Source organism: Andrographis paniculata, unplaced genomic scaffold (genome assembly GCF_009805555.1).
Source record: "Andrographis paniculata isolate CXL003 unplaced genomic scaffold, ASM980555v1 Contig10END, whole genome shotgun sequence".
Taxonomy (NCBI): domain Eukaryota; kingdom Viridiplantae; phylum Streptophyta; class Magnoliopsida; order Lamiales; family Acanthaceae; genus Andrographis; species Andrographis paniculata.
Genome location: NW_026137380.1, coordinates 2,133,980 through 2,157,882, shown reverse-complemented (window position 1 = coordinate 2,157,882; position 23,903 = coordinate 2,133,980). Strand labels below are relative to the sequence as shown.

At 41.9% G+C, this 23,903-nt stretch overlaps 7 protein-coding genes across 10 annotated transcripts; 3 read left to right on the top strand and 4 right to left on the bottom strand.

Moving 5' to 3' along the window:
- The first annotated feature begins 1,752 nt into the window (after positions 1–1,752).
- LOC127246055 (glyoxylate/hydroxypyruvate reductase HPR3-like) lies at positions 1,753–2,996 on the top strand. The gene is made up of 2 exons (XM_051267248.1): positions 1,753–2,272; positions 2,362–2,996. The coding sequence occupies exons 1-2, from the start codon at positions 1,799–1,801 to the stop codon at positions 2,893–2,895; spliced, it is 1,008 nt and encodes a 335-aa protein (XP_051123205.1). The 5' UTR covers positions 1,753–1,798; the 3' UTR covers positions 2,896–2,996.
- A 4,409-nt stretch (positions 2,997–7,405) lies between these two features.
- On the top strand, positions 7,406–8,584 carry LOC127257294 (glyoxylate/hydroxypyruvate reductase HPR3-like). The gene is made up of 2 exons (XM_051283705.1): positions 7,406–7,891; positions 7,981–8,584. Exons 1-2 carry the CDS (start codon positions 7,412–7,414, stop codon positions 8,509–8,511), a joined length of 1,011 nt encoding a protein of 336 aa, XP_051139662.1. The 5' UTR covers positions 7,406–7,411; the 3' UTR covers positions 8,512–8,584.
- Positions 8,585–8,717: 133 nt separating this feature from the next.
- On the bottom strand, positions 8,718–9,680 carry LOC127257382 (probable carboxylesterase 9). The gene has a single exon (XM_051283808.1). It carries the CDS (start codon positions 9,678–9,680, stop codon positions 8,718–8,720), a length of 963 nt encoding a protein of 320 aa, XP_051139765.1.
- A 545-nt stretch (positions 9,681–10,225) lies between these two features.
- Positions 10,226–13,691, bottom strand: LOC127257036 (receptor-like serine/threonine-protein kinase At2g45590). Of its 3 annotated transcripts, none has more exons than XM_051283340.1 (2): positions 11,476–13,691; positions 10,226–10,649 (listed from the first exon to the last, which is right to left on the bottom strand). In XM_051283340.1, the coding sequence occupies exons 1-2, from the start codon at positions 13,452–13,454 to the stop codon at positions 10,631–10,633; spliced, it is 1,998 nt and encodes a 665-aa protein (XP_051139297.1). In that variant the 5' UTR covers positions 13,455–13,691; the 3' UTR covers positions 10,226–10,630. The 3 variants fall into 3 exon arrangements, with proteins under 3 accessions (XP_051139297.1, XP_051139379.1, XP_051139464.1); XM_051283422.1 differs by having other exon boundaries at positions 10,226–10,646; XM_051283507.1 differs by having other exon boundaries at positions 10,226–10,643.
- A 1,329-nt stretch (positions 13,692–15,020) lies between these two features.
- On the bottom strand, positions 15,021–19,754 carry LOC127257207 (calcium-dependent lipid-binding protein-like). Its single transcript, XM_051283621.1, has 11 exons — positions 19,309–19,754; positions 18,924–19,025; positions 18,646–18,696; positions 18,163–18,283; positions 17,444–17,565; positions 17,251–17,349; positions 16,406–16,486; positions 16,238–16,323; positions 15,911–16,136; positions 15,659–15,823; positions 15,021–15,576 (listed from the first exon to the last, which is right to left on the bottom strand). The coding sequence occupies exons 1-11, from the start codon at positions 19,411–19,413 to the stop codon at positions 15,244–15,246; spliced, it is 1,491 nt and encodes a 496-aa protein (XP_051139578.1). The 5' UTR covers positions 19,414–19,754; the 3' UTR covers positions 15,021–15,243.
- Positions 19,755–20,572: 818 nt separating this feature from the next.
- On the top strand, positions 20,573–22,206 carry LOC127245981 (WAT1-related protein At3g30340-like). Of its 2 annotated transcripts, none has more exons than XM_051267149.1 (6): positions 20,573–20,822; positions 20,917–20,973; positions 21,045–21,161; positions 21,289–21,667; positions 21,748–21,899; positions 21,981–22,206. In XM_051267149.1, exons 1-6 carry the CDS (start codon positions 20,638–20,640, stop codon positions 22,129–22,131), a joined length of 1,041 nt encoding a protein of 346 aa, XP_051123106.1. In that variant the 5' UTR covers positions 20,573–20,637; the 3' UTR covers positions 22,132–22,206. The 2 variants fall into 2 exon arrangements, with proteins under 2 accessions (XP_051123106.1, XP_051123105.1); XM_051267148.1 differs by having other exon boundaries at positions 20,911–20,973.
- A 27-nt stretch (positions 22,207–22,233) lies between these two features.
- LOC127245972 (cytochrome P450 76T24-like) lies at positions 22,234–23,903 on the bottom strand. Its single transcript, XM_051267145.1, has 2 exons — positions 22,999–23,903; positions 22,234–22,919 (listed from the first exon to the last, which is right to left on the bottom strand). The coding sequence occupies exons 1-2, from the start codon at positions 23,866–23,868 to the stop codon at positions 22,305–22,307; spliced, it is 1,485 nt and encodes a 494-aa protein (XP_051123102.1). The 5' UTR covers positions 23,869–23,903; the 3' UTR covers positions 22,234–22,304.

Sequence of the window (23,903 nt, the reverse complement as noted above, 5' to 3'; positions counted from 1 at the left end):
GAAACAAAGAATGGTAACTTGATGCATGCATGCATGCATGCATATATATATATATATATATATCATGACACTTTGTGTGTGTATGAGTGTGTCTAATTTAATTGATAATATTTGTTAGGAAATATTTGATTAAGAATGAATGGGGAAAAGGGGGTTGTTCCAAGACATCAATGAAGGGGGGGTAAAAATTGGTAAAGCTAAGGCTAGGCGTTGTGATGAGGGTGGGTGGTAGGTATAGGGGTGGGGTGGTTGGGGGTTTCCTAAAATAGCAATGCTGTAATGGTCCAAGTGCCAATTTTCAAGTGACCCTTTTTCTGTTTATGGAAAAAAGAAAGACTTGTGTGTCTGTCTCTGCAATGAGCTTTCACATTGTGGGACCACTCTACTTCTTCTTCTTCATTCTTGATTCTTGATCTTCATCTTCATCTTCATCCCCTGCCCTGCCCTCCATTCCACATCTACCTCTGCTCACCAGATAATAATATCCTACAATTACAATTAAACAGTGAAGTTGTTTATTTAGTATTTAAACAAAGTGTACAAATTTTGAGAACAAAGAACAAGAAACACTGGTGATTTGCTGAATGCATGAAGCACGTATAGTCATTTATTAGACACTGCAATTCCAGGCGGACACGTGTGATTGGATCCAGGGACAAATGGCACTAAGGACCACTATTTATTAGAAATTGAGAACATAGAATAAAGAATTTATTTATTTATATAGTGTTAATTTGCATGCACCAAACCAAACCAAACCAAACTCAGCTGACCGGTGATTTTAATTCTACATAAGACCACACTGTTGTGAGTTGTCTGGTCTCTGCACAGAGTTGGTTTAAATTTTAATTCACGTGATATTTTGCAATATTGATTTGGCTTTTATATATTCATATATGTATAACAGCACCATGTGATAATTCATCAAAGAACTAGTACTGTTTTGTGAGGCACAGAACAGACTTAAATATGAGTCACATCAAAAGTACAAAATAAATTGACACAATTCAATTCCATGGCAAGCTTATTGATGATGATATATATATCCCATCCCTCCTTCCTATGTTTGCAAATTCTTGCCTAAGATTTTTGCTTGCTGTAATTTATCAATCCATTATTATCTATCTATCAATGTTCATACAACACACCACAGCACATTCCTTAGCTGGCTTGAAATTAGGGTTAGGAATATATGTGTGTGTGTGTGTGTAATTGCAGCAGCCAGAAGACACATGTTTTTATTCTAATCATGGCTTTCGTTTTCAGTCTGTACGTACCTCCATCAATGACGACGACCATCCATCACCTGCCGAGTGCCTAAATCATCCAAAGCCTGCCGGTCATTGCTTCTCGATCCGTTACATCAGATTAACTGCGAAACCGAGAAGGCAATTATACCACGGGTAGATCGGTCGGCGGCAGGTTCATGTACACCAGGTACTAACGTGATTCGACAAGGGGCAGGGGCCAGGCCCCCTCCCTCCCTATCCAAAATTTGACGTCTTCCTTCCTTGCTGCTTGTCGAATCGATTCGGATTTCACTTTACCTCTCTGGATCTCTCTGCTCTTTCTTTCTGCTCTGCTATTCTGGTTCTGTTCGGTCTCTGCACTGCTTCCATTTCCGTGCTTTAATCTGAATTAGGTATTTTTGGACCTAATCCTCTCAACTGGGCTGGGCCCAGCCCAATAAACTTGCAAGGTCATCTTGTCTTGTCCGATACCACAAAAGATCATTTTTAAGGATGAATGAAGAATTTAGGATGGAGAAGATAATTCATTTTATTAATTTATTTAATAAATGGATGATAAAGAACGGCCACCGGGAGCCGCCGGGGAGCGGCCGCAGCTTCTAGTGATCCGACCGCCGCAAGTGTTCCAAGTATACGAGGAAGAATTCATGGCCAAATTCGAGGTTCTCAAAGCCTACGAGTCCACTCTCCCGACGGAGACTTTCTTGCGGAAATACGGTCGCTCCACAAGGGCTGTTTTCTGCTTCGGACAGAGCCCAATTACAGCCGAGCTCCTGCAGCACCTCCCGTCGCTGGGGCTTGTCGTCGCCGCCGGAACCGGAGTCAACCATGTCGACCTCGCAGCCTGCCGGCGTAGGGGGATTGCGGTGACGAACACCGCCGATGTCTTCTCCGAGGACACGGCGGATTACGCTGTCGGGATGTTGATTGATCTGATGAGGAAGATCAGCAGTAGAGATTCCTCCGTCCGCCGCCGGATCTGGCCGCTCGCCGGAGAATTTCCCGTCGGCTTCACCTTCACGGTATTTATATTTACAGTTATATATATATATATAAGAACAGGGGTAAAGATTCCTTTGTGTCTTCGAAACTATGACCTTAAAATTTTCAGCTAAGAAACAAAAGGATTGGAATTGTGGGATGGGGCAACATCGGATCAAAAGTAGCAAGAAGGCTGGAGCCATTCGGGTGTACAATCTGCTACAATTCGAGGACCAGGAAGCCCTCGGTGCCTCACAGTTTCTACGCGACAGCCTGCGAGCTCGCAACACATTCCGACATCCTCGTCATCTGCTGCTCCCTAACAGAGAAGACGCGGCATTTGATAAACGACGACGTGATGGCCGCCATGGGAGAGAAAGGGTTCCTAGTGAACATCGCGAGGGGTCAGGTCGTTGACGAGAAAGCACTGGTCAAACGCCTGGTGGAGGGCACGATTGCCGGCGCCGCCTTGGATGTGTTCGAGAATGAGCCAACCGTCCCGCCGGAACTGTTTGGTCTGGATAACGTGGTCCTGTCGCCGCATCGGGGAGCCTTCACCGGAGAAGCTTTCGCAGATGCTTTTGGAATGGTGATGGCTAATTTGGAGGCCTTCTTCTCCGACAAGCCCTTGATTTCTCCTGTAACCATTGATCATCTGTCCTAACTAGCTTCCATAATGTCTCCATTTTGGGCTTTGTAATGGCCGAATAATAAACTGGGACAAATTTGGGGAAAAGAGAAACAAATTTGTCTCATTATAAATAATTAACTACTGTTAGCAGGAAAAGAAATGCAAAAACAATATGAGAATATTTTATTTATGCTAAAACAATACGATACAATACATATGATACAATAATTATTAAATATTAAAATTTTAAATCAATAATTGCAATTTCTAATAATATGTACATATTATTTATTTAATAACAATAATAATTTGAAACACTTAAGGGTGTGTTTGTTTGGGGATTTGGAATTTGAGTTGAGGTTTGAATAGTAAAAATTTTGAATTTGAATAGTTGTATGATGTAATATAAATAGGTGATGATATGATATTTTGAATGTAAAATTAATTTTTAGTATAATATAAAAAATAAAAAATAGATGTTTGATTTGATATTTTTTGGAGAAATATTTTGGATGAATAGTGGGATTTTGTCAAAATCCATCAAACGAACACACCCTTAATTAACACTCCCTCTTGCTTCAAAGCTTGTCACTCCCATGCTCATCCTCAAATAATTATGTTTGGCTTGAGGAAGTGATTTGGTAAAGATATTTGCTACTTGCTCGTTAGTTTCACAAAACGTCATTGCAATTGTTCCATTTGCTACAAGTTGTCGAATGAAGTGATGTTGCACGCCAATATGTTTTGTCCTCCATGGAAAGCTCGATTTTTGGCAATTGCAATTGCTGCCTTGTTGTCACAGAAAATTTGTGTTGCCTCATTCGGCTCATGGTCCAAATCTGTAAGAATTTTCTGAATCCACAAAGCATGCTTTGCTGTCGAAGTTGCTGCTGAATATTTTGCTTCACACAATGATAAAGCTACCGTGTCTTATTTCTTAGAGCTCCATGTTACTGCTCAAGAACCGAGATTAAATATATTACCAGACACACTTTTCCGATCGTCAATGCACGCAGCCCAATCACTATCTGTGAAGCCAACAAGTCTGAAATTTTTTGTCTGAATATACCAAATACCAAAGTTCAACGTCCCAGCAATGTAACAAACACTACAAAAAATTATCAATTTTGTAACAAGATTTTTTTCGTTCTTAAATTCATTTTTTCCGTTACTAATGATATTAGAGACAGAATTAGGGACGGAATTATGTTAGCTACGTGAACTTTAGGGACGGAATTACGTTAGCTACGTGAACTTTAAGAACGGAATTCCGTTACAAATATACTATCTTTTTGTAATGGAAGAATCCTCTTAACAGCCCCAAAATGTTGTTTCGTAGGATGATGCATAAATCTGGACACAACACTAACCCAGAAAGAAATATTAGGTCTAGTGTGTGTTAAATAATTCAAGCCACCAACCAAACTTCGAAATAATGTTGCATTTGCTTTTTCAGTGCCGTCTTCATGCTGTAACTTCTCATTAATATTCATAAGTGTGGTTGCAACTTCACAATTCACCATATTAAATATCTTTAGAAGATCGGCAGAATACTTCTTTTGATCCAAAAAAATTCCATCTTCACTCTGAATAACCTCGAGTCCCAGAAAATATTTTAGCAACCCAAGGTATGTCATCTTGAATTTGCTCATCATGGTATGCTTACAATCATCAAGTAAGGCTTTTGATGATGCAAGATATACCATATCATCAACATATAAACAAACCAACAAGAAATCGCCATTACCTTTCTTCTTTATACATAAAGTAGGTTCATTCTCACTTCTTGAGAATCCATTTCTATGAAAGAATGAATCAATTTTACTGTACTAAGTCCAAGGAGCTTGTTTCAGCCATAAACAGCTTTTCGTAATCTATAAACCTTATCTTCACTGCCAACAACATTAAATCCAAGAGGTTGAGAAACATACACCTCCTCTTCCAATGCACCATTTAAAAAAGCCGACTTCACATCAAATTGATAAATTGGCAAATTTAATTGAGCAGCCAATGCCAAAATAATTCTCATAGTTTCGAAGCGAGCAATTGGAGAAAAAGTTTTGTCAAAGTTTCTACTATGTTGTTGTGAATATCCTTTTGCGACGAGTCGAGCTTTATGCTTTTGAATACTTCCATCCAGATTATATTTGGTACGAAACACCCATTTCAAGCCCACAATATTTCTATTAAGTGGGGCATCGACCAACTCCCAAGTTGAATTTTTTTCAATAGCATTTAGCTCCTCTGCCACAGCTTCTTTCCATTTTGATTTTTTTGTACAGCTTTTTCAATATTTTTTCAATAGCATTTTGCTCCGGTGTATAAGGAGCTGTAAGTTCCCTACGAATGCCATGATTTTCGCAGAAAGAGATAAAATCATTAGACAAGAACTCACCGCCTCTGTTAGTGCGCAACACCTAAATACTTTTTCCGCATTGCTTTTCCACCATAACCTTAAACTTTTTAAAGTTATCGAAACTTTCAGATTTGAGTTTCAAGAAATAAACTCAAGTCATATGACTATAGTCATCAACAAACAGGAGAAAATATCGACTTCCACCAAGAGATTCTGTTTGCATTGGCCCACATAAATCAACATGTACAAGCTCCAAGAACTTTGAAGATCTCCAAGATCTTTGAAGATCTCCAAGATCGTCCACTAGGAAATGAACCTCTGGACTGTTTTTCATACACATGTTTCACAAAAATCAATCTCTGAAATATTTGGCAATCCAACCACCATTTTTTTTTTTTTTGACATAACAACTTCAAACCATTTACATGTAGATGGCCATAACATAAGTGCCAAATATTTGATTCTTCATTTCTCCCAACAACCAAAGCTTTGCCCACTGATCGAGAGACATCCAATGGAAACATTCGACTTCTTATCACACGGACAGTCGCTAGTATCTGACAAGAATTTTTTTCACGAATAATGCATGATTCACCATCAAACTTAACTGAATAGCCACTTGAAATTAATTGTCCTACACTTAGCAAATTATGAGCTAATGTAGGCACAAATTGCACATTATGAAGAAGACAAAAATCACCTTGAATTGTTTTCACAATAATTGTATATTTTCCTTCAATTTTCATTTTCTTTCCATCACCAAGTCGAACTTCTCCTTTTTGTGTTTCATCAAGATCTTTGAATAAAGATTTATTTCCCGACATGTGATTTGAGCAACCACTGCCCACAAACCAAATATTTTTATTTTCATCACCACATATCAATGAATGTGTCATAAATAATTTGCTTATTTCTTCGGTTTGCTCGGTAAAATTTGTCTGCTTATGTTCATCCTTCTGCTTTGCCCAACAATAAGCCTCCTTATGCCTTAACTTGTTACAATATTTGCATTGAAAATGATTTTTTAATTGGCGTGGTTCAGAAGACCTATCCTTGCCTCCACCACGACCTCGTCCTCGAAAGCTACCTCTGTTGTGCCACGATTTACAAAAAATTCAGATTTTCCCTATGAACTCTCCCTTTTAATTTGAAACGCTTTTTCTTTTGTTTTTTAGATGATCTGTTCAATCTTGCTTCATGCGACATCAGAGAACTCATCAATTCTTATATGTTGACAAGTCCTTACTTTCCTCAATTTCAGCAACAACGTGATCAAATTTTGGAATCAAACTTCTGAGAACCTTACTGACAACAATCTGATTACTGACCAATCCAAATTCTCCATAACACTTCATCTGGTTGACAATACCAGAAACACGTGACATATATTCTTGGACAGATTCTTTTTCTTTCATACTTAGTGTTACAAAATTACGCCGAAGGGTTTGCAATTTAATCATAAGTACTTTGTCGTCACCCAAATATTCTTGCTTCAGAATATCCTATGCCATCTTGGATGTTCTCGCAGCTGCAATACGGGGGAAAATATCATCCTCTAATGCCGATTGGATGAGTAGCAATGTCTTTGCATATTTTTTACGATTTTCCTGCAATTGTTGATCCGGTGCTGCAGGAGCGAGGTCTGGGTCATCAAATCCAATTTCAACCAAATCCCACAATTCTTGAGATAGAGTCTTCATTTTTAAACTTCAAAGATGGTACTTCTCTCCTTTGAAAATTGAAATTACAGGTTGAATTGAAGAATTTTTGTTTGACATTTTGCAAACGAACAAAAAAAAAACCTTTACTTTTGAAAAAAAACTTTACTTCTAAAAAAAAAAAAAATACGACACAAGCCTTCATTTTCTTCTTTCGTTGTAGAGAAGATGGACCAAAAAAACTTGGAATCTATTTGGTATGATATCAAATTTGTTAGCAGAACACAGGAAAAGAAATACGCGAACAAAAACAAAGAAAAATATTTTATTTTTGCTAAAAAAAAATATAATACAATATTAGAAATTCAAATTTTAAACCATCAATTGCAACTCCTAATAATATACAAATATTATTTATTTAATAACAATAATAATTTAAAAAGCTTAATTAACATACACGCAATGTTAATCTAGTTTATACTAAAAAGAAAGTCAAATTTGCAGGCTTATCTTTGTCTGATTAACAATCAATCAAATGGATCAAGAACGACGCCGCCGCGAACCACCACCGGCCGCCGGCGAGGAGCGCCAGCAACTTCTAATCCTACGACCCCCACAGCTCTTCATAGTATACGAGCAAGAATTCTCCGATAGCTTCAACCTTCTGAAAGCCTATGAATCCCCACTCCCGACCGACATCTTCTTGCATAAATACGCCCAGTCCACAAGGGTCGTTTTCTGCTCCGGCCTCAGCCCAATTACCAACGACATCCTCCACCACCTCCCGTCGCTCCAGCTAGTCGCCGCGGCCTCAACCGGAGTCAACCATATTGACCTGGCAGCCTGCCGCCGCCGGGGAATTGCGGTCACAAATACAGCCGATGTGTTCTCAGAGGACACGGCGGATTACGCCGTCGGGATCTTGATTGGTCTGATAAGGAAGATCAGCGGTGGCGATTCCTTCGTCCGCCGCCGGCTCTGGCCGCTCGCCGGAGAATATCCCTTCGGCTTCACGGTACTATACATTAATTAATCTCGTTTCTTTTCTAGTTCAGTTCCTTCATAATTATAAGTAATTGGCATATATGACCTCAAAATTTTTAGCTCAAAAACAAAAGGGTTGGAATTGTGGGATTGGGCAACATCGGATCAAAAGTAGCGAAAAGGCTCGAATCGTTGGGGTGCAAAATCTCCTACAATTCAAGAACCAAAAACCCGTCGGCGTCTCACAATTTCTACCCGACAGCCTGCGAACTGGCGTCCCATTCCGACATCCTGGTCATCTGCTGTACCCTGACGGATGACTCACGCCACATAATAAACGACGACGTAATGGCCGCCCTGGGTGAGAATGGATTCATTGTGAACATCGCAAGGGGTCCGGTCGTCGACGAGAGAGCACTGGTGAAGCGCTTGCTGGAAGGTACTATCGCCGGCGCCGGACTGGACGTGTTCGAGAATGAGCCGGCCGTCCCGCAGGAGCTCCTCCGCCTGGATAACGTCGTCCTGTCGCCGCACCGGGCAGGCTTCACAAGAGAAGCGTTTGCAGTTGGATTCAGAATGGTGATGGATAACTTGAACGCCTTCTTCTCCGGCGAACCCTTGATTTCTCCGATCATTAATTTAAAGCGTTAATTTTTGTCTCTTTTGTAAGTTTAAATAAAAATTAGGATCATGTAACATTAAGGAATAATAATATTTAATTGAAAGTGGGTATAAAATAGAATATAAAATATTAAAATTTTTTTTTTTATTTTTAAGGATTTTAAAAAGTAGGTAATTATAAAGTAGAGACTATGATTAGCAAATAACGAACGAAAGGAGTATAATTTAATCATAAATTAAACAAAGTCTTTGATGAAACTGTGAATCGCCGAGGCCCGCCGGGAATCGATCAAATCAATGCCGTGGAACCCCGCGTCGTCGAAACGCGCCTCCACCATGATACCCTCCTCCACCAGCATCCGTACAAAATCCTGCTGCCGGTCGACCAACGGATCGCCGGCGAATCCTATAATCAAACACCTCCCCAGGGATTTGAGCTTCTCCTGCATCCCTCTGTAAGTAAACGGATTGCTGTAATGGTGGTCGCGGTTGGTCCCCGGCGGCAGCGCCAGCTCCCAGAGGAGGTCCTGGACCGGCAACGGGAAGAACTGGTCGGTCGCCAGTTTCAGCTCGCTCTTCGTCCGCTTCATCGATCCGAAGAACGGCTGGTTCAGAATAGTTCCGGCGACCACCAGCGGCTTCAGATCAATCTCCGGCAGGCGGAGCGCCGCCTGGAAGGCGATGTTGGCGCCGCAGCTGGCACCGTAGAGGTAGCACCTGGTGCGGTCGGCGAAATCCCTAATCCATGGAAACCCGTCGTTCCCGATCGCCGCCTGGTTCCTAACCCAAACGACGGCGTCGATAGCGTCGTCGTACTGCGCCGGGAGGCGACTCTCCGGCGCGAGACGGTACTCGACGGCGACGACGATGGCAGGCACTTCTGCGGCTAACCTCTCGTTGCCGCCATGGATGATAGTTTCGGCAATGCTCCTCTGAATCCAGCCGCCGGGACGGAAATAGAAGATGATCGGAAGGCGGACGACGGCGTTGTCGTTGGAAGGGATCCTGGCGGGGCGGTAGATTCGCATCCATGTATTCTTGTCGGAATTGAGAGTTACGTCATGGCTGAGGGCTGATTCGCTGGGGTTCCGAGGAGCTTCGCCGGTGGCAGCGGAGGTCGGAAGCTTGACGTAGCGGGTGAGGGAGCCGTCGGAGTTTAGGGAGACGTTCAGATGTTCGTAGGGATCGAATTTCGACATTTCTGTTTCTTCATACTAATAAAGTTACGGCGATTAATTACTTATCTTAATTAAAAACATAAAATTAATTAATAATATTATTATTATTTAATTATTATTTTTTTTTTTATTGAGCAGGTGAAGATAGAATTAGAGGCCGTCCTAAATTATCGATAACTAACCGCATTTTTAGTAGAAATTTAATTACCAGTTCAACTCTTTTAATTAAACAGTGCTGATTCATTAGATGATCCGTACTATGAATTTGGACCTGTCTTTGGGGCTCGTGGGCCACATAAGTCGAGTCCATTTCGGTCCGGTCCGGTCCGGTCCGGTAGGTGATGGTCTATTGGGATAGGATATGATATAAATTTAAATTCCAAACATTACTAAAAGAATGATTTAAATGGATAGACAAGCGAAAATCACACATAGTACAGAAATAATCAGTCCTCTCCTCTGCACCAAAGAAGAAATAAATTTCACATGCCCCCTCAGGTGCAAGTGGAGTGGAGGTACTCTAAATTTGCACATACATATGCATACAAATGGGGGCATCCACCGTCTCATGTAAAAGCTTGAATTGATAGAAAAACTAAGTCATTATTCATATGTCCGCAAGCCAAATTCTAACACCAATCGCCATTGTTAATACTATTATTATTTTCATCCACGGAGGATCTCATCAATTTTATTTTTTTTTGAGATGAATTCTCTGGCAGCCATTGAGCACACAGAATCTTGTCTTAAATCACACTACATCCATCATCCACTCCACAACCTGATGCTGATGCTGATGTTGATGCTCCCTCATGCACCTCCGCCAATCCCTTACGCCGCGAACCCTCTCACCACCAAGCCAGGATAAATTCTAGCAGGCGAAGGCCGGATCCGGGTTGGCGGGTAGGATAACCATCAGGGTTGCACACATGGTTCAGTAACTTGCAGGCTGCTTCTTCCATTAATGATTGTCATCTGTAATGGCTGCTGCTGCAGATCAGACATAATCAAATTCTTGACAAATCCATAGCAAGAATGTAAGAGGGTGTGAATCAAATCAATCAGCACGCAAAATCAGAAATCAGAATCCCCCACTTAAGATAATGAACGACAAAGGCAATGATCAAACTATATTCTCAAATGTATTGTAGTATTTCTTATTTGTCCTAGTCCATGTTTAAGTCTTTCTTATAGAAGATGTCCAAGAAAATGGCAATCATCTCATCTCGGAAATAGGCATGCCATGTGTGGGCTTCAGCCATTCCTTTGGCTGTTTATGTGCAAATAAATAATTATCTGTGCAATGTCGGAAAGGATCTCACACTTAAAAAGAATGATGACAAGAAAGCATTATTAGCTTTTTTCTGATGACATTGGGACCTAGTTTGGTTTGCTCTATGCTGAAATTCATGACACTTTTGAACAAAGCTTGCCCCTTTTGTTTGGCAACCAGACAGTGAACCAATAATTCCCGGGCCCCAAAAATGGCAGACCACCATTTCTAAACCCATGAAGATGGATAATGGATAAAAGGGAAGAAACCAAAGCCCAGGAAAGGTATAGATAGATATACATACATACATATGATGTCTTAAATCTTAAAAAGCTAGAGCAATTATTACTGATACTATTATCCCTACACTTTATGCTTGGGATTCCTAAAAGATTTGCCCATTCATCATCACACTCAAAGCTCAAAAGCAATTGGTATTCCATAAAAGACTCTGCACAGTTCATAAGAGTATGAAATATGTAAATGGCCAAAACAGAAAGCTCTGCACTCTGCATTAATGGATAAGGGAGAATTAGTTGTTACCTGAACTTTTTCTTCAACTTGAAGGGAAAATTGGACGGTGGTGATGGCGAGAATTCAAACGGCAGATGGGGTGGCTCCGAATTTCCGGAGAGCATCTCCACAGCCTCTTTCATGGTGGGGCGTTTGTTCGGCGATCTTTGGAGACAGAGAAGGGCAATAGTAATGCATAGCACTGCCTGCTCCCGATCCAATGACTGAATATTTGGATCGACAAGATCCACGAGACGACCATTCAAGGCCAGCTGCCGAGTCCACGATATCAAATTAGCCCTTTCGAATTCAGACATTGGCGACGCCATCACTTGCAATGGCCTTCGACCAGAAACCATGACTAATAACAGTACGCCGAAGCTATAAACATCGCACTTGTCAGATACTGGAGAACCGGCACTGCATTCAGGTGCAATGTAGCAAACGGTTCCTCTCATACTAGGCGTGCTACTAATGCCCCCGCTCTTGGGGATTTCGCCACTAGCGAAATCTTGGCTGTTTCTTTTTCCTAAACGAAACTCGCCGCTAAAACCATCCAGCCACCGGTCAATGCTGCTACGGCTTCCCCTGCTTCTCCTCCTCTTCCTCTCCGGCAACCCATTGCCGGCTTCGTCCCTCTGCCACCACAATTCTCCTTCACAATCCATTTTAAGAAGTTCCCTTTTCTTGTTTCTACTTTTCTTGGCTAGTTCGTCGCAGAACTCCTCCTTCCACCATTCCCTCGGCTTCCTGTCCTTCTTCTCCTTCCTCAGCGCCTCCCTGTCTAACGAAGGCCACCACTCCAACCTTTTCCCCGGCTTTGTTTGCTCCACTTCCATACCTTCTTCGACTGAGCTCTTAGACTTGATCAAATCCTCCTTCTTAGGCCTTTCCTTGCTAATCTCACTCCCAATCCATTCCTTCACATAATCCTTTACTTCTCTCTTCGAATCCGATAAGCCATTCATGTTTTCTTGCTTCCACCACCAATCGGATTCACCTTTCCCCCTTTCGAGAACTACATTCCTACTTCCACTATCCATACTTATTCGATCAGTAATTCCTTCCGATGCACTCCCCTCCCCCACCACACCTAAACCTTCCTCCTCATCAAGAATCCTCACACAGTAACTCTCTGGCGGCGAAAGCTCCACATTCACCACTACAGCGTCCTCCATCACCACACCTTCAGTCTCCCCAACGCCTCCTTTCTTCTCAGTCTTCTCCTCGTCCTCGTCCTCTTCCTCCTCCTCCATGAATATGTCCGCCACAGTCTCTTCCCCTCTGGTCAACACCTGAGCCAACCCAAAATCGGCAATCTTAGCATCAAAATTGCAATCCAGCAATATATTGGAAGGCTTGATATCTCCATGAATGACTGGAGGATCGCAACAGCTGTGCAGATAATCGAGGCCTTTTGCAACAGACGTGATTATTGCAAACCTCTTATCCCATTGCATCAATTGCTCACATTTCCGATCTAGCAGAGCATCCTGCAAGCTCCCGTTCGGCATGAACTCATAAACGAGTGCCAACCGTCTCCTTCCCCACTTCTTCTGACGGCCACAATAACGGAATCCGTATCCTTTTCTGCCATCTGAGGTAGAGAAACCGAGCACACAGACGATGTACGGACAACAAACGGTATCGATACCTGAAGCAAGTGACAGCTCGTTCTGAAACTCGCGCTCGCCTTGAATCGAAACGTCGCTCATGAGCTTTACCGCAATCTCCTGCCCGGAAGGAAGGACGCCTTTGTAAACCGAGCCGAAGCCGCCCTGGCCGAGGCGGTTCGCGGCGGAAAATGAAGCGGTCGCGCGATTTAGAGCGGAGTAGGAGAATCTCTGCGGCGGAAATGGGGGCTTCATTAGATCCGTAGGAACGGTTCTCTTACGCGTGATTTTGCGGTACAAAATTATAAACAGGCATAAGAAGGCTAAACACATCGCCGCAGCGATGACCGCCGGGACGATGGGCACGTGCGGGCGGCGCGGTGGCGGCGGCGGCATTACGTCGGATTTGACGGGAAAATGAACGTCGGCCGTATCAATACATGTATATATATATATATATAACAGCAAAGTGGATGTAGAGAGAAGGAAATATGATAGAAAGGGACGAGTGAAACACAGTGCGTTGAAGTGCAACTGGGCTTTTTGGTTATGGAGATTCGTCGTCGTCTTCTTCCTCTTCCTCTGCACCTCGCTCTGCTCTGGTGTTTTTTGTCAACTGGTGAGTCAAGTGCTACGGTCACAGCGCTGTGACGCAACCCCAATCTGCGCTCCCATGACCATTTCATGTTCTCATATAGTATAATACTGGTCCACTCAGTTGCCCTTGGAACTGGAAGCTCCCTGGACTTCAGAACCCGGTGCACCCACAGGCCACACCGTTGGTGGGTGGCTCTCCTAATCTTGCAGTGTTTCTGTTACTGTTTGTGTGAAACGAATTTATGATTTTTAAAACTAACAGCAAGGAGAATAAAAGCTGGGATTCTTTCAAATAAATAATTTTAAAATATGTTGAGAGAGGGATTTTATTTATCATTTTAGTGGGCATATGGAATTGTTTTGATGATAAATTGGGGCTTGAATTGAAACTGTAAGAAGGGTGAGGAGGTCTACATCAAGTTGACTATGAGCAAGGTGTAACATCAATCAATTCTTATTCTTGTACACAAAGCAACTATTATAATTTATTTATTTAATAAATAAATAAAAGAATCTGAATATTGAATGTTTTTTTAAAGGGCACTTTGCCTTTTGGGAGGTCAAGTCAAGAATCAAGAATGTGTGTCTTCTTCTCACTGCTATGCTTGCTTGCTGCTCTTATTACTCTCTTTTTCTTGCAATAATAATAACTACCTGCACAAGTTTGAACAACGGGTAGTTTAAAGATGGCATCTTGATTTAAAGTTGGCAGCTTTATTGATGATCTAATTGTTTCATGCGTGGTGTGGGGTTTAAAGGAATTAATTATACACTAGTACTAGTATTTGATTTGGTAACAAGTTTCAATGTAATTGATTTCCTAATATGCTGCTGTTGTGAAAGTCAATTGAAATCATTTCCATGTTAATGCGACCTACCTGTATGCTTTCTGCACTGCTTCGAAATGTTTTTACATTAATGGGATGGGAATGGGTGAAAGAAAAAGGTGAGTGTCACCCCAAAAGCAGAGGGTCAAAATGGACAACAACAAAAATAGGGCCATCTGTACGCGCGTGCGAAATATATCACCTTGACGTCATCCGCCAGAGCCATTTTATAATCATTCTGGCTCTGATAATCTCATTTCTAAAACAATAATAAAAGTTAAATGGCGTTTGACTTTTATAACTTTCTTTCCCACACCATCATATCATATGCATAAGAAATTTTTTACTGTATTCCTCGAGACAAGCAGCCCAGCCCAGACAGAGACAGAGACAGAGACAGACAGAGGCATCTTATCTTTATATTTGTATGTATGTATGTATGTAATGTAATGAGAAAACCTCTCTCTCTCTCTAGTCAAACACCAATCCAATTCACGGGTAGACAAGACAACGATTCATTTTAGTACAACTCAACTGATTCACGAGAAAGAAGAAGACACGATTCGTTCATTCATTTCATCCGCCCATGCCAAATTACACTTGTGCCCTCAAATGTCATCCAACTCTACATATATGTAAAATGTAAGAAACACTGACAGTGTAGTGTAGTGTAGTGAAGTGTGTAGTGTGATGCGATGCGATGCGATGCAAGAAATTTCAGATCGAAACTCACAATCACAAAGTCAAGATCGCTGCTGTTTTCACGATGTCTTCGCGCCTCCATTTTCATCAGGATTGACGGGCGTCGAGGCGCCGCTCCGCCTCGATGCGCTGCTGCCCGTGATGGTCCGCCCCATGAACTTCCCGGCTTTAGCGAAACCGCTCCCGACGGCGCCTAGCCCCGTCCCGACAATGCCCGCTCCCGCGCTCACCATGCCGACACCCGAACCCACGATCGATGCAGCGCCGTCCAGTGCGTCCATCGTGCTCCCGATCACTCCCGCTTCTTTCAGTTTCTTGCGTTCTTCCAAGATCCTCTTCTCTTCTTCCAGCGCCGCCAACTGCTCGTCTTTGTTGAATTCGTGGTACAATACCTGATCGAAAATTCAGACAAATTCATCACCAGTGCCAGACGAAGAACATTGTACTTGATTAAGCTCTGACTAGAATCCGGACCTGAAGAAATAAAGTTCCTCTGTCTTTCTTGTCCTTAATTTTAAGCATGTCGAGCGACGGGAGCAGTCTCAATTCGAATTCTTTTTTCGTATCGGGTTCCAGCTCAATCAGGGGTAGCTTCGCAATGCCCAGTCGCTTGTCCTGCCCGATGTCTTGATCGAACACCTGCTCCACAGTACACATGTGTAGGCGTCAGCATTTCATCAATCAGAGTCATCGAGCGAATGAAATACATAATACAAATTAAAGAACCTCGAGAATCAGCGACTGTGTCTCCTTGTCTTCAGCAATTAACTCGAATGTCTGATTCCAAACGGGATTCAAGTTGTTATCTATAACCTTTGTTTTGACTTTAAACAGAGGACGGATGTACACAACAACATAGGGATCCGATTTTCCAATCAGTTCCATGTTTTTCAGATCATTTGCCTTGACAATGGTTACCGTGAGCTTTCCCACTGGCTTAAGCTGGAATTCGCTGCGAAATTTAGAGGGTACAATTTAATGGCATTCCACAAATTGCAGGACAATCAAAAAGAATAAAAGATACACAAGGAATTACACAGACAGTTCATTCACCTTAAATCTACCGGAATGCCACCAATAGGTACGACAATTCTTTGAGGCCATTGCAGCATATCCGTCACGATCGTATTAACAGTGTCCTAGTTGAAACAAAATAACAATTAGTCACCGACACTAATGGTAAATAAATCAGTTCTAGTAAGCATGTCTCTTAATTCTTACATCAATCATGTCGGAAATCCCAGGAAGGGCTGTTAGACTTCCACCCACAGCCTTTAAAGTATAATCAATCCGTGGCTTCGGCTAAGAGACATGGAAAAACATAGATGAAATTACTGAAAGTCAGGTGAGGAAAACAAAAATAACCATGAGTAGCTTCATTACCAAGACTCGAAAATAATGTTCCTTTGGTAAGGGTTTGTTTGAATTATCGGTTGTGTATTAGTGTTTCTATATTTCAAGCTAGAACTTGTTTGAATCATAGTTGTCAACAGTGCAAAGACCCTAGGGCAATGACATACGGCACGCAGCACAACAGCGCGCCATAGCAAAGAATAACACAAACATTCATAAATAATCTAAACTCTTTTTTGTTTTTTTTTTTTTATGTGCTAGATGTTAAACATAAAAGATGTCAATATTCAAATTCGATGATAAAAATCATAAAGTCTCAAATACTAACATATATACTAATCACATGCCCTTCTAAGAATAAATATTTTTTCTTAGAACCTAGTTAGCAAAAACCAACGAGACAATAAAAAGACAGCATCATAGCATAAAGACCTAGTCGCGAGCTGGGTTTACACTTAACAGCATTCAAATCTATCTAACATAAGCTTCTATATTAAACAAAAATATAATTATAAAAAATAAACTGTGGCACCATCGATGACTACAGTTTGGAGTCAAGACTTCATAACAAAAGTCAATTGAACAGGCAATGATGCCAAAAATTTGGAAGACTGACATCAAACTTCCAATAACATTGAAAAAAAACGCTTTCAAACCACATGACAGTCATCAGCAGAAATACTAGTGAAATCAGTATTTGACTTTGAAGGTACCTCGGCAAGAAGAGCAACAACTACAGCAGAGATGCAAGGAATTTCATCAGCTAGAATGAAAATCGCACGAACCACAGTAAAAACTTGAAGATCCTTCAACTGTGACAGAGTATGGATAAGATATAGTGAAAAGAAACAAAACACAGAAAGAGTAACTTTGCCAGAACAAGCAGAACCATATGAAGCAATGCACCTGAATCGGTATAGAAGCAACGAGAGCAGCCTCAACAGCTAGAATGATGCTCGGATCCCCACCCCACCGGAGATCAATATCCATTGTGATTTGACCTTCTTTAAGACTCTGAACTCGAATGCCTGCATGGGTTTTACGTGATTGTGCTAGGAGACAAACTAAATAACATGTACATAAATCTAAAGAACAATAAACAGCGCATCTCATATCTATAATGATTAAACACTTTATCGGCATTATAATCTCTGATAAAAAGTCACAGCAAGGAGTTGATTTATAAGATACACGTTTCTTAGTAGTATCAATGGTAGTAAGAATATAATAGTTTTACCGTAGAATAGATGAAAGATGCAATGTAAAAATCGTTTCTTTAGTAATTTCAATGGTAGTAAAAATATATTAGTTTTCCCATAGAATAGGTGTAAGATGCAACAAAAAACTGCACCCGAATGAACCAAAGTATAAAACATTAGAGAGCTTCAGACAACACATTTTCTGAAAATAATATCTTAAGAATCAATATGCTACCAGATAAGTCCAAGAACAGCACTAAACTAATTGCACGAGTTTTATGTCAAGATTCGTCAAAATTTCATCTATCAACTAAGAGGCCGACCAAAGCTTGATTGGAAATGCAAATACTACAATGCAGAAAGTATAAAAATAATTAGCTCATCAATATCGCAAACACTAAAGTATGATTGATCAAGTGCTGCAACCTTCGATTTTAGGAGCCACTGTTCCAAGAGACAATTTACTGAATTTCAAAGAAGTGATTCCTGCAGGTCGGTACTCTTCCAGGAGTGGTTCAACAGATTCTTTTATGACAGCCTCTGCAGCCTGGAAAAGGAATCATCAAACAACATTCAAGCAATTAAAACTAACCTCACTCGAAAACCTTGTATCAATCACTTGACAAAAACAATGAAAAAATAAACAAAACTCAACTAGCAAAAAGAGCTAGAAACCAAATTCTTTAAAATAATGCAAAATGAGAATCACTTTTAGAACTCCTTTAGTGCTTAAAATAGTATCTATTCAAAACATCATTAACATAAATTGTTCGTATCAAATTTGATACAATCCTCCGACTACCCTCTCGCTCCGGAGTGTAGAAAAAATTCAAGCCATATACCATAATCATATATCCAAAACATAAACTAAACACTAAGCACGACACAAGAGCATAAAAGATTACTTACATCAGCTACATATGGCCACATTTTGCTCAGCTGTTTGTTCAGCCACTTAACCTGAAAATGTCAAATTGTTAGTTGGCTTTAATAAATGCAGTATCAAAATTGTTCAGTCGTCAATCAATTATAGCTTGTACCAATCCAATCAAGCTTAAATTTATATTCAACAGAGAAATCCCCAAACCTTTGCTGATTGAATTCATCAGAGAATGACTAAGACAAACAATGTTGAACAATCAAGGGCTTAATCAACCAAAACACAAAGAAGTGCTCTAAAGTCTAACCTGTTCATATACAGGAAATGATATCCATTCTGGAATAGTTTCCCCACATATTTTCTTGATATCATCCCTGGTCAGTTGGCTTAGCAGTTTAACATCAACTGCCTGTTCCAGACAACACACAAAACAAAAATTTAAAAGATGACAAAGATCTCATAGAATTTCATTGTCACAAAGATGAAATAAGAAAAAGTAAACCATTCTCAAGTCAACTGAAATTCAACAAACCGACATCAGCCGATTCGCACGCGAAATTCTGGAAACTGAAGACTCGAGAACTAAGCTAAACAAATATTCGATCGAAAAACTTTAGCAGCAAAGCTACACCGGCGATTCTCAGCGAATCCGAGGCACAAACGCTGTAAGGTAAAATTAAAATTGAGAAAACCTTAGCAACACGCTTGCTGCTTCGATGGGCCATCATGTACTTCCAGCCCGCCATCACCGCGATCCCGAAGAGAATCCCCATCACCATTCCCGAAATCAAACCCATTCTGCTCCCTTTCTTCGATTCCCCCCAAATCACAAAACCCTGATTTTTCTAGTCCACCCCACTTCAACTCCAAACAAGGATTGACTGTTACTATCGCAACATTAAGTAGAACCCACTAAAACGGAAACAATAACAACGAAGCAACTACGAGCTTTGAATTATTTCGCGCCGTCGTTATCGAAAAGGGCTGATTCAGCTCAAAGGCCGTCTTAATCTACAAGGCAAGAATTTCTGGCTGCGAAGAGAAAGAGAAGGGTATTGTGTGGGACGCGCCTGCAAATGGGGGATTATTAAAATTGATGATAATATCTCAGAACGGTGTCTCTGTCCGTGCACTCAATAAATGGGGCAGTTGTGTGAGTCAATTTTTAGCCTCTGTAACCCAAGAGTCGCTTATCTGTTAGTGTTTCCACGTCGATCCTTCAGAAATTAATTACCGAACGTTTTTGTTTTTCCCTTTTTATTGCCGACGACGTTCAATACATTGTCGATTCCATTCCGCGTACAGACAAGCTCTGTAAAATATTGACTTCAAAACTGAATCTTCATCTTTAAAAAGATCCCATTTTTAAAGAGCCTACTAATTATTGGGCTTTCTCTAGCCCAACAAGAGTCGGTCACCTGTCTAAGTGATCGAACTGACTTCACCAAATCAGGAAATGATCAGATCACACACACCCAAATCCGTATTCGCTTTGCATATTCTTGCTCCAGATTAGACGCATTGTTCTTTCCCACTTACCCAAAATACAGTTTCTCAACAGGGACGATTACGAATAGGTCTTCTACTTCCAAAAGAAGCATTAGATGCTGCTATATTTATCTGAACAGTCAGTCAATCAGTGATGAAGTATACATCAAATCATCTACTTTACATTTATCATTTATGCTTAATGCTTCACCAGCATGACCTCATTTGTGTTTCTATTGAAAGAAATTGTTGCAGTGTGAGAACTGTTACAATCAATCACGAGTTCAATTGATGATAGCGTGTAGAGAAAATATGCTCTGTATGACTGTATCTAATGGTTCCCCACAGTGTGGCCTCAAAGGCTATAAAATGTCGAATTTTAGAATGAAGATTATGAAGGGATCTAGACTCTATAGGCTGCTGTTTGGTTTGATAAGAATATTGATTGATTCGAACATGATATTGGGATTGGTCTTTTTATAGCAGTATTAAAGGCAGCATTGAACAATAGACACATATACATTCCTCTGGTAATGAGTAGTTCTGTCGAAAGATGGAGAGCAGTTGCTTTCCTGGTGGCAGTTGAATTCGGTTTAGCACTTGTTCACATATTTTTCAAGAAGGCTCTGAATGCCGGGACAGACCATGTCATCATCGTCGTGTACAGACAATCCATTGGCACCGTTTTCTTGATCCCCTTCGTCTATTTCTTGGAAAGGTATATGTTATTTATAGATTGCATGTATCGAATGCACTCGATCTTGATCTTCATCTCTGCTTGTCTGTGGAGCAATTCATATTTGCAGGAATAGTTGGACTAAGCTGACATTCGGTGTCGTCGGAAGGATGTTTCTCTGTGCATTTCTGGGGTTCGTTTGGCTAATCTGCTCATTCATTACACACTCTAAGTTATTCATGTCTGAATAATGCATCCTTCCAGGCTAACAATGGCACAGTACACATTCTTACTCGGCCTCGACTACACAACAGCCACATTCACCTGCGCTTTCATCAACACGGTGCCGGTGATCACCTTTCTTCTGGCGCTGCCGCTGCGGTAACTAACTAAAACTTCTTCAGTGATCAACAACCACAGCCATTAATGGCAGCTGATTGATTTTTGTTAGTACGACTACAAAATAATATAATTTAATGATGCATATCCCTAAAACTTTAACTCTTAGAATGGAGAAGCTGAACATTAGGAGCCGCAGCGGAAGGGCAAAGGTGCTCGGCTCGATGACCTGTGCGGCGGGAGCTGCAATACTATCAATTTATAAAGGGATGCCACTGATAAATATGCAGCATATTGGATCGAACAACAATAGACCGAAGCGATTTGGGCTCGGCTCGGCACTCCTGTCTGCAGCCAGCGTCACGTGGTCATCGTGGTTCTTGATACAGTCCAGGATCGGGCAGAAGTTCCCCTACCAATATTCGAGCACGTTGATCATGTCCTTCTTCTGCGCAGCGCAGTCGGCGGCCTTGTCTTTCGCTACCACCAGAGACACAGAAAAATGGGTTCTTGGAGGAGAGCTGCAGATTTTAAGTGTTGTATATGGTGTAAGAATTGCTGAAGACTAGCATGAACTTCTTACAACGACGTATTCGGACAGTAACTGTGTTCGATGTTTTGCTTACAGGGTGTCGTCGGATCAGGTATTTGCTATGCAGTCATGTCATGGTGTGTGAAACAAAAGGGACCTGTATTCACCTCTGCATTCAGCCCCTTGATACAAGTTTTCGCAGCTGTCTTCGACATTCTGTTGTTGCGCGAACAAGTCTACCTCGGAAGGTGCCTCGCCTTTCTCCCCATTCGTTGTCGACTTATCCAGCCGTGTCTCTAACATCGTTCTACACTTTTGTGTTTGGACAGTGTCTTAGGATCAACGGTAGTGATTGCGGGCATGTATGTTCTTCTGTGGGGCAAAAGCATCGATGCAGATCAGAATCAGACAGCCACTGCCCGTGACAAAACCATCGTCGATGAATTCAGCACCCAAGATTCATCACACGATATTGCTTGAGATGATACGTAAAGCCACCACAAATTATTGTAATGAAACAAGAAAAATGTCGATCGGAATCTAGACTCTAAATAATCTTGGATGATCAAAAAAAATCGAATATAATAAATATACTTAAGCCTTTTATTAATAACACAAGATCATATCCTACACATTCCGCTATTTATGTGTCTTCACAATTTCAATGGAATGGCTCTAAGAGGTTTGGCCTTTTGCAAAGTCAATCCAAATTTCTCATCCACATCGATCTCTGCAGCTTTGACCCCTTCTTCGAGCTTCCACCCGAACCCGTGCACCAAAGTGGCTAGCATTAGGTGCACCATCCGGTGCGCCAACGGCAATCCCGGGCAGATCCTCCTGCCCGCGCCAAAGGGTATAAGCTCGAAATCCTTGCCTCTATAATCGATCTTCCTAGCATCACCTTCCAAGAACCTCTCCGGCATGAATGTCTCTGCATCAGACCATACATTCGAATTTCTACCGCTTGCCCAAAAATTGATAAGAATCTGACAGTCTTTCGGGATTATGTAGCCGTTGATTTCTACGTCAGTTTCGGCCTTTCGGGGCATCAGAAATGGGGCTGCAGGATGAAACCTGAATGTCTCCTTCACCACTGCTTGCAAGTAGGGAAGGTTTTGAATGTCTGATTCTTGCATCTCCCCTGTTTCTCCGATTAGGCCTCGGATTTCGTCGCGGGCACGCGACAGTTTCTCCGGGCGGCGCATCAGCTCCGACATTGCCCACTCCACCGTGCCGGACGTCGTGTCCGCGCCCGCAACAAACAGGTCCTGACAGAACAATACAAGTCCTTACAAGTCGGAAAACCTTGTTGAAAACAAAAATTTTGTAACAACTGAAGTTACTTACCAGCAGCAGATGTTTGATATCGTTCAAGGACAGCTCTGTTTCATCTCTGAGGTTGAGATCGATCAGAGCTTCGAGTAGGTCGTCTTTCTTGTCTTTTCTCGATTTCATCCTCTTATCGATAATATCATCGAATATATCGAACAGTTTCTGGAAATATTTCTCTGTCTCCCTGAGAATCCCCTGAGGATCGGCTCTCTTCAAGACAGGGAAATAATCGGACAAATTGGGGCTGCCGACGCCCTTCATCACGCCCCAGACAACGTCCTTCATCTCCTGCGACGAATCCGAATCGAACTTGGCGAAATCCATGGAGAACAGCGACGCCGACATCAGGTTCAGCGACGTCGTAAATGCAGCCTCGCCGATATCCACCGCCCGGCCGGCGGCGGCGCAGTCTCCGACGTGGTCCGACAGCTGCCGGAGCTTCGCCTTCCTCAAGCCCTGGCTGGAATCCAGCCTGGCCGCCGAGAACATCTGCTCTTTGCAGATTTTCCGGAGCTTCCGCCACTGGTGATCGACGGGGAGCCACGCCATCGAGAAGTCGCTGTGGCGGAGAGTCTCGGCGGCGCCGGGAATTGACCTGCCGGAAAAGATCAAATCGTGCTTCTGCATCACCATTTTGGCTTCCTCCGGCGCGGAGATCACCACCGTCGTTCTGGTCCCGAGCTTCAGCGACATCACCGGACCGTATTTTCCGGCGAGCGTAGCCAGTGAACGGTGGGGCTTGCTGCCGAGTTCTAGGATATTGCCGATGACGGGGACCCGATGCGGGCCTGGTGGAAGCCCGGAGGGTTTTCGGGCCCCGGTGAGAGCTACAACAACAATCCAGGCGATGGCGAGGAAGAGGATAATACATTCTACAAAATCCATTCAAATTAATTCTTTGTTTTCTGGTATGGCGAGGA

Bases quoted from the DNA above. Each gene is read 5' to 3' on its own strand.
- LOC127246055 (XM_051267248.1), top strand. From the start codon at position 1,799: ATGGATGATAAAGAACGGCCACCGGGAGCCGCCGGGGAGCGGCCGCAG. The intron at 2,273-2,361 runs GTATTTATATTT...TAAAATTTTCAG, and splicing joins CCGTCGGCTTCACCTTCACG to CTAAGAAACAAAAGGATTGG.
- LOC127257294 (XM_051283705.1), top strand. From the start codon at position 7,412: ATGGATCAAGAACGACGCCGCCGCGAACCACCACCGGCCGCCGGCGAG. The intron at 7,892-7,980 runs GTACTATACATT...CAAAATTTTTAG, and splicing joins AATATCCCTTCGGCTTCACG to CTCAAAAACAAAAGGGTTGG.
- LOC127257382 (XM_051283808.1), bottom strand. From the start codon at position 9,680: ATGTCGAAATTCGATCCCTACGAACATCTGAACGTCTCCCTAAACTCC.
- LOC127257036 (XM_051283340.1), bottom strand. From the start codon at position 13,454: ATGCCGCCGCCGCCACCGCGCCGCCCGCACGTGCCCATCGTCCCGGCG.
- LOC127257207 (XM_051283621.1), bottom strand. From the start codon at position 19,413: ATGGGTTTGATTTCGGGAATGGTGATGGGGATTCTCTTCGGGATCGCG. The intron at 18,697-18,923 runs GTTAGACTTTAG...TGACATTTTCAG, and splicing joins CATTTCCTGTATATGAACAG to GTTAAGTGGCTGAACAAACA. The intron at 17,350-17,443 runs GTGCATTGCTTC...ACTCTGTCACAG, and splicing joins TTGCTTCTATACCGATTCAG to TTGAAGGATCTTCAAGTTTT.
- LOC127245981 (XM_051267148.1), top strand. From the start codon at position 20,638: ATGAGTAGTTCTGTCGAAAGATGGAGAGCAGTTGCTTTCCTGGTGGCA. The intron at 21,162-21,288 runs GTAACTAACTAA...TTTAACTCTTAG, and splicing joins CTTCTGGCGCTGCCGCTGCG to AATGGAGAAGCTGAACATTA. The intron at 21,900-21,980 runs GTGCCTCGCCTT...GTGTTTGGACAG, and splicing joins GAACAAGTCTACCTCGGAAG to TGTCTTAGGATCAACGGTAG.
- LOC127245972 (XM_051267145.1), bottom strand. From the start codon at position 23,868: ATGGATTTTGTAGAATGTATTATCCTCTTCCTCGCCATCGCCTGGATT. The intron at 22,920-22,998 runs GTAAGTAACTTC...TTGTTCTGTCAG, and splicing joins ATATCAAACATCTGCTGCTG to GACCTGTTTGTTGCGGGCGC.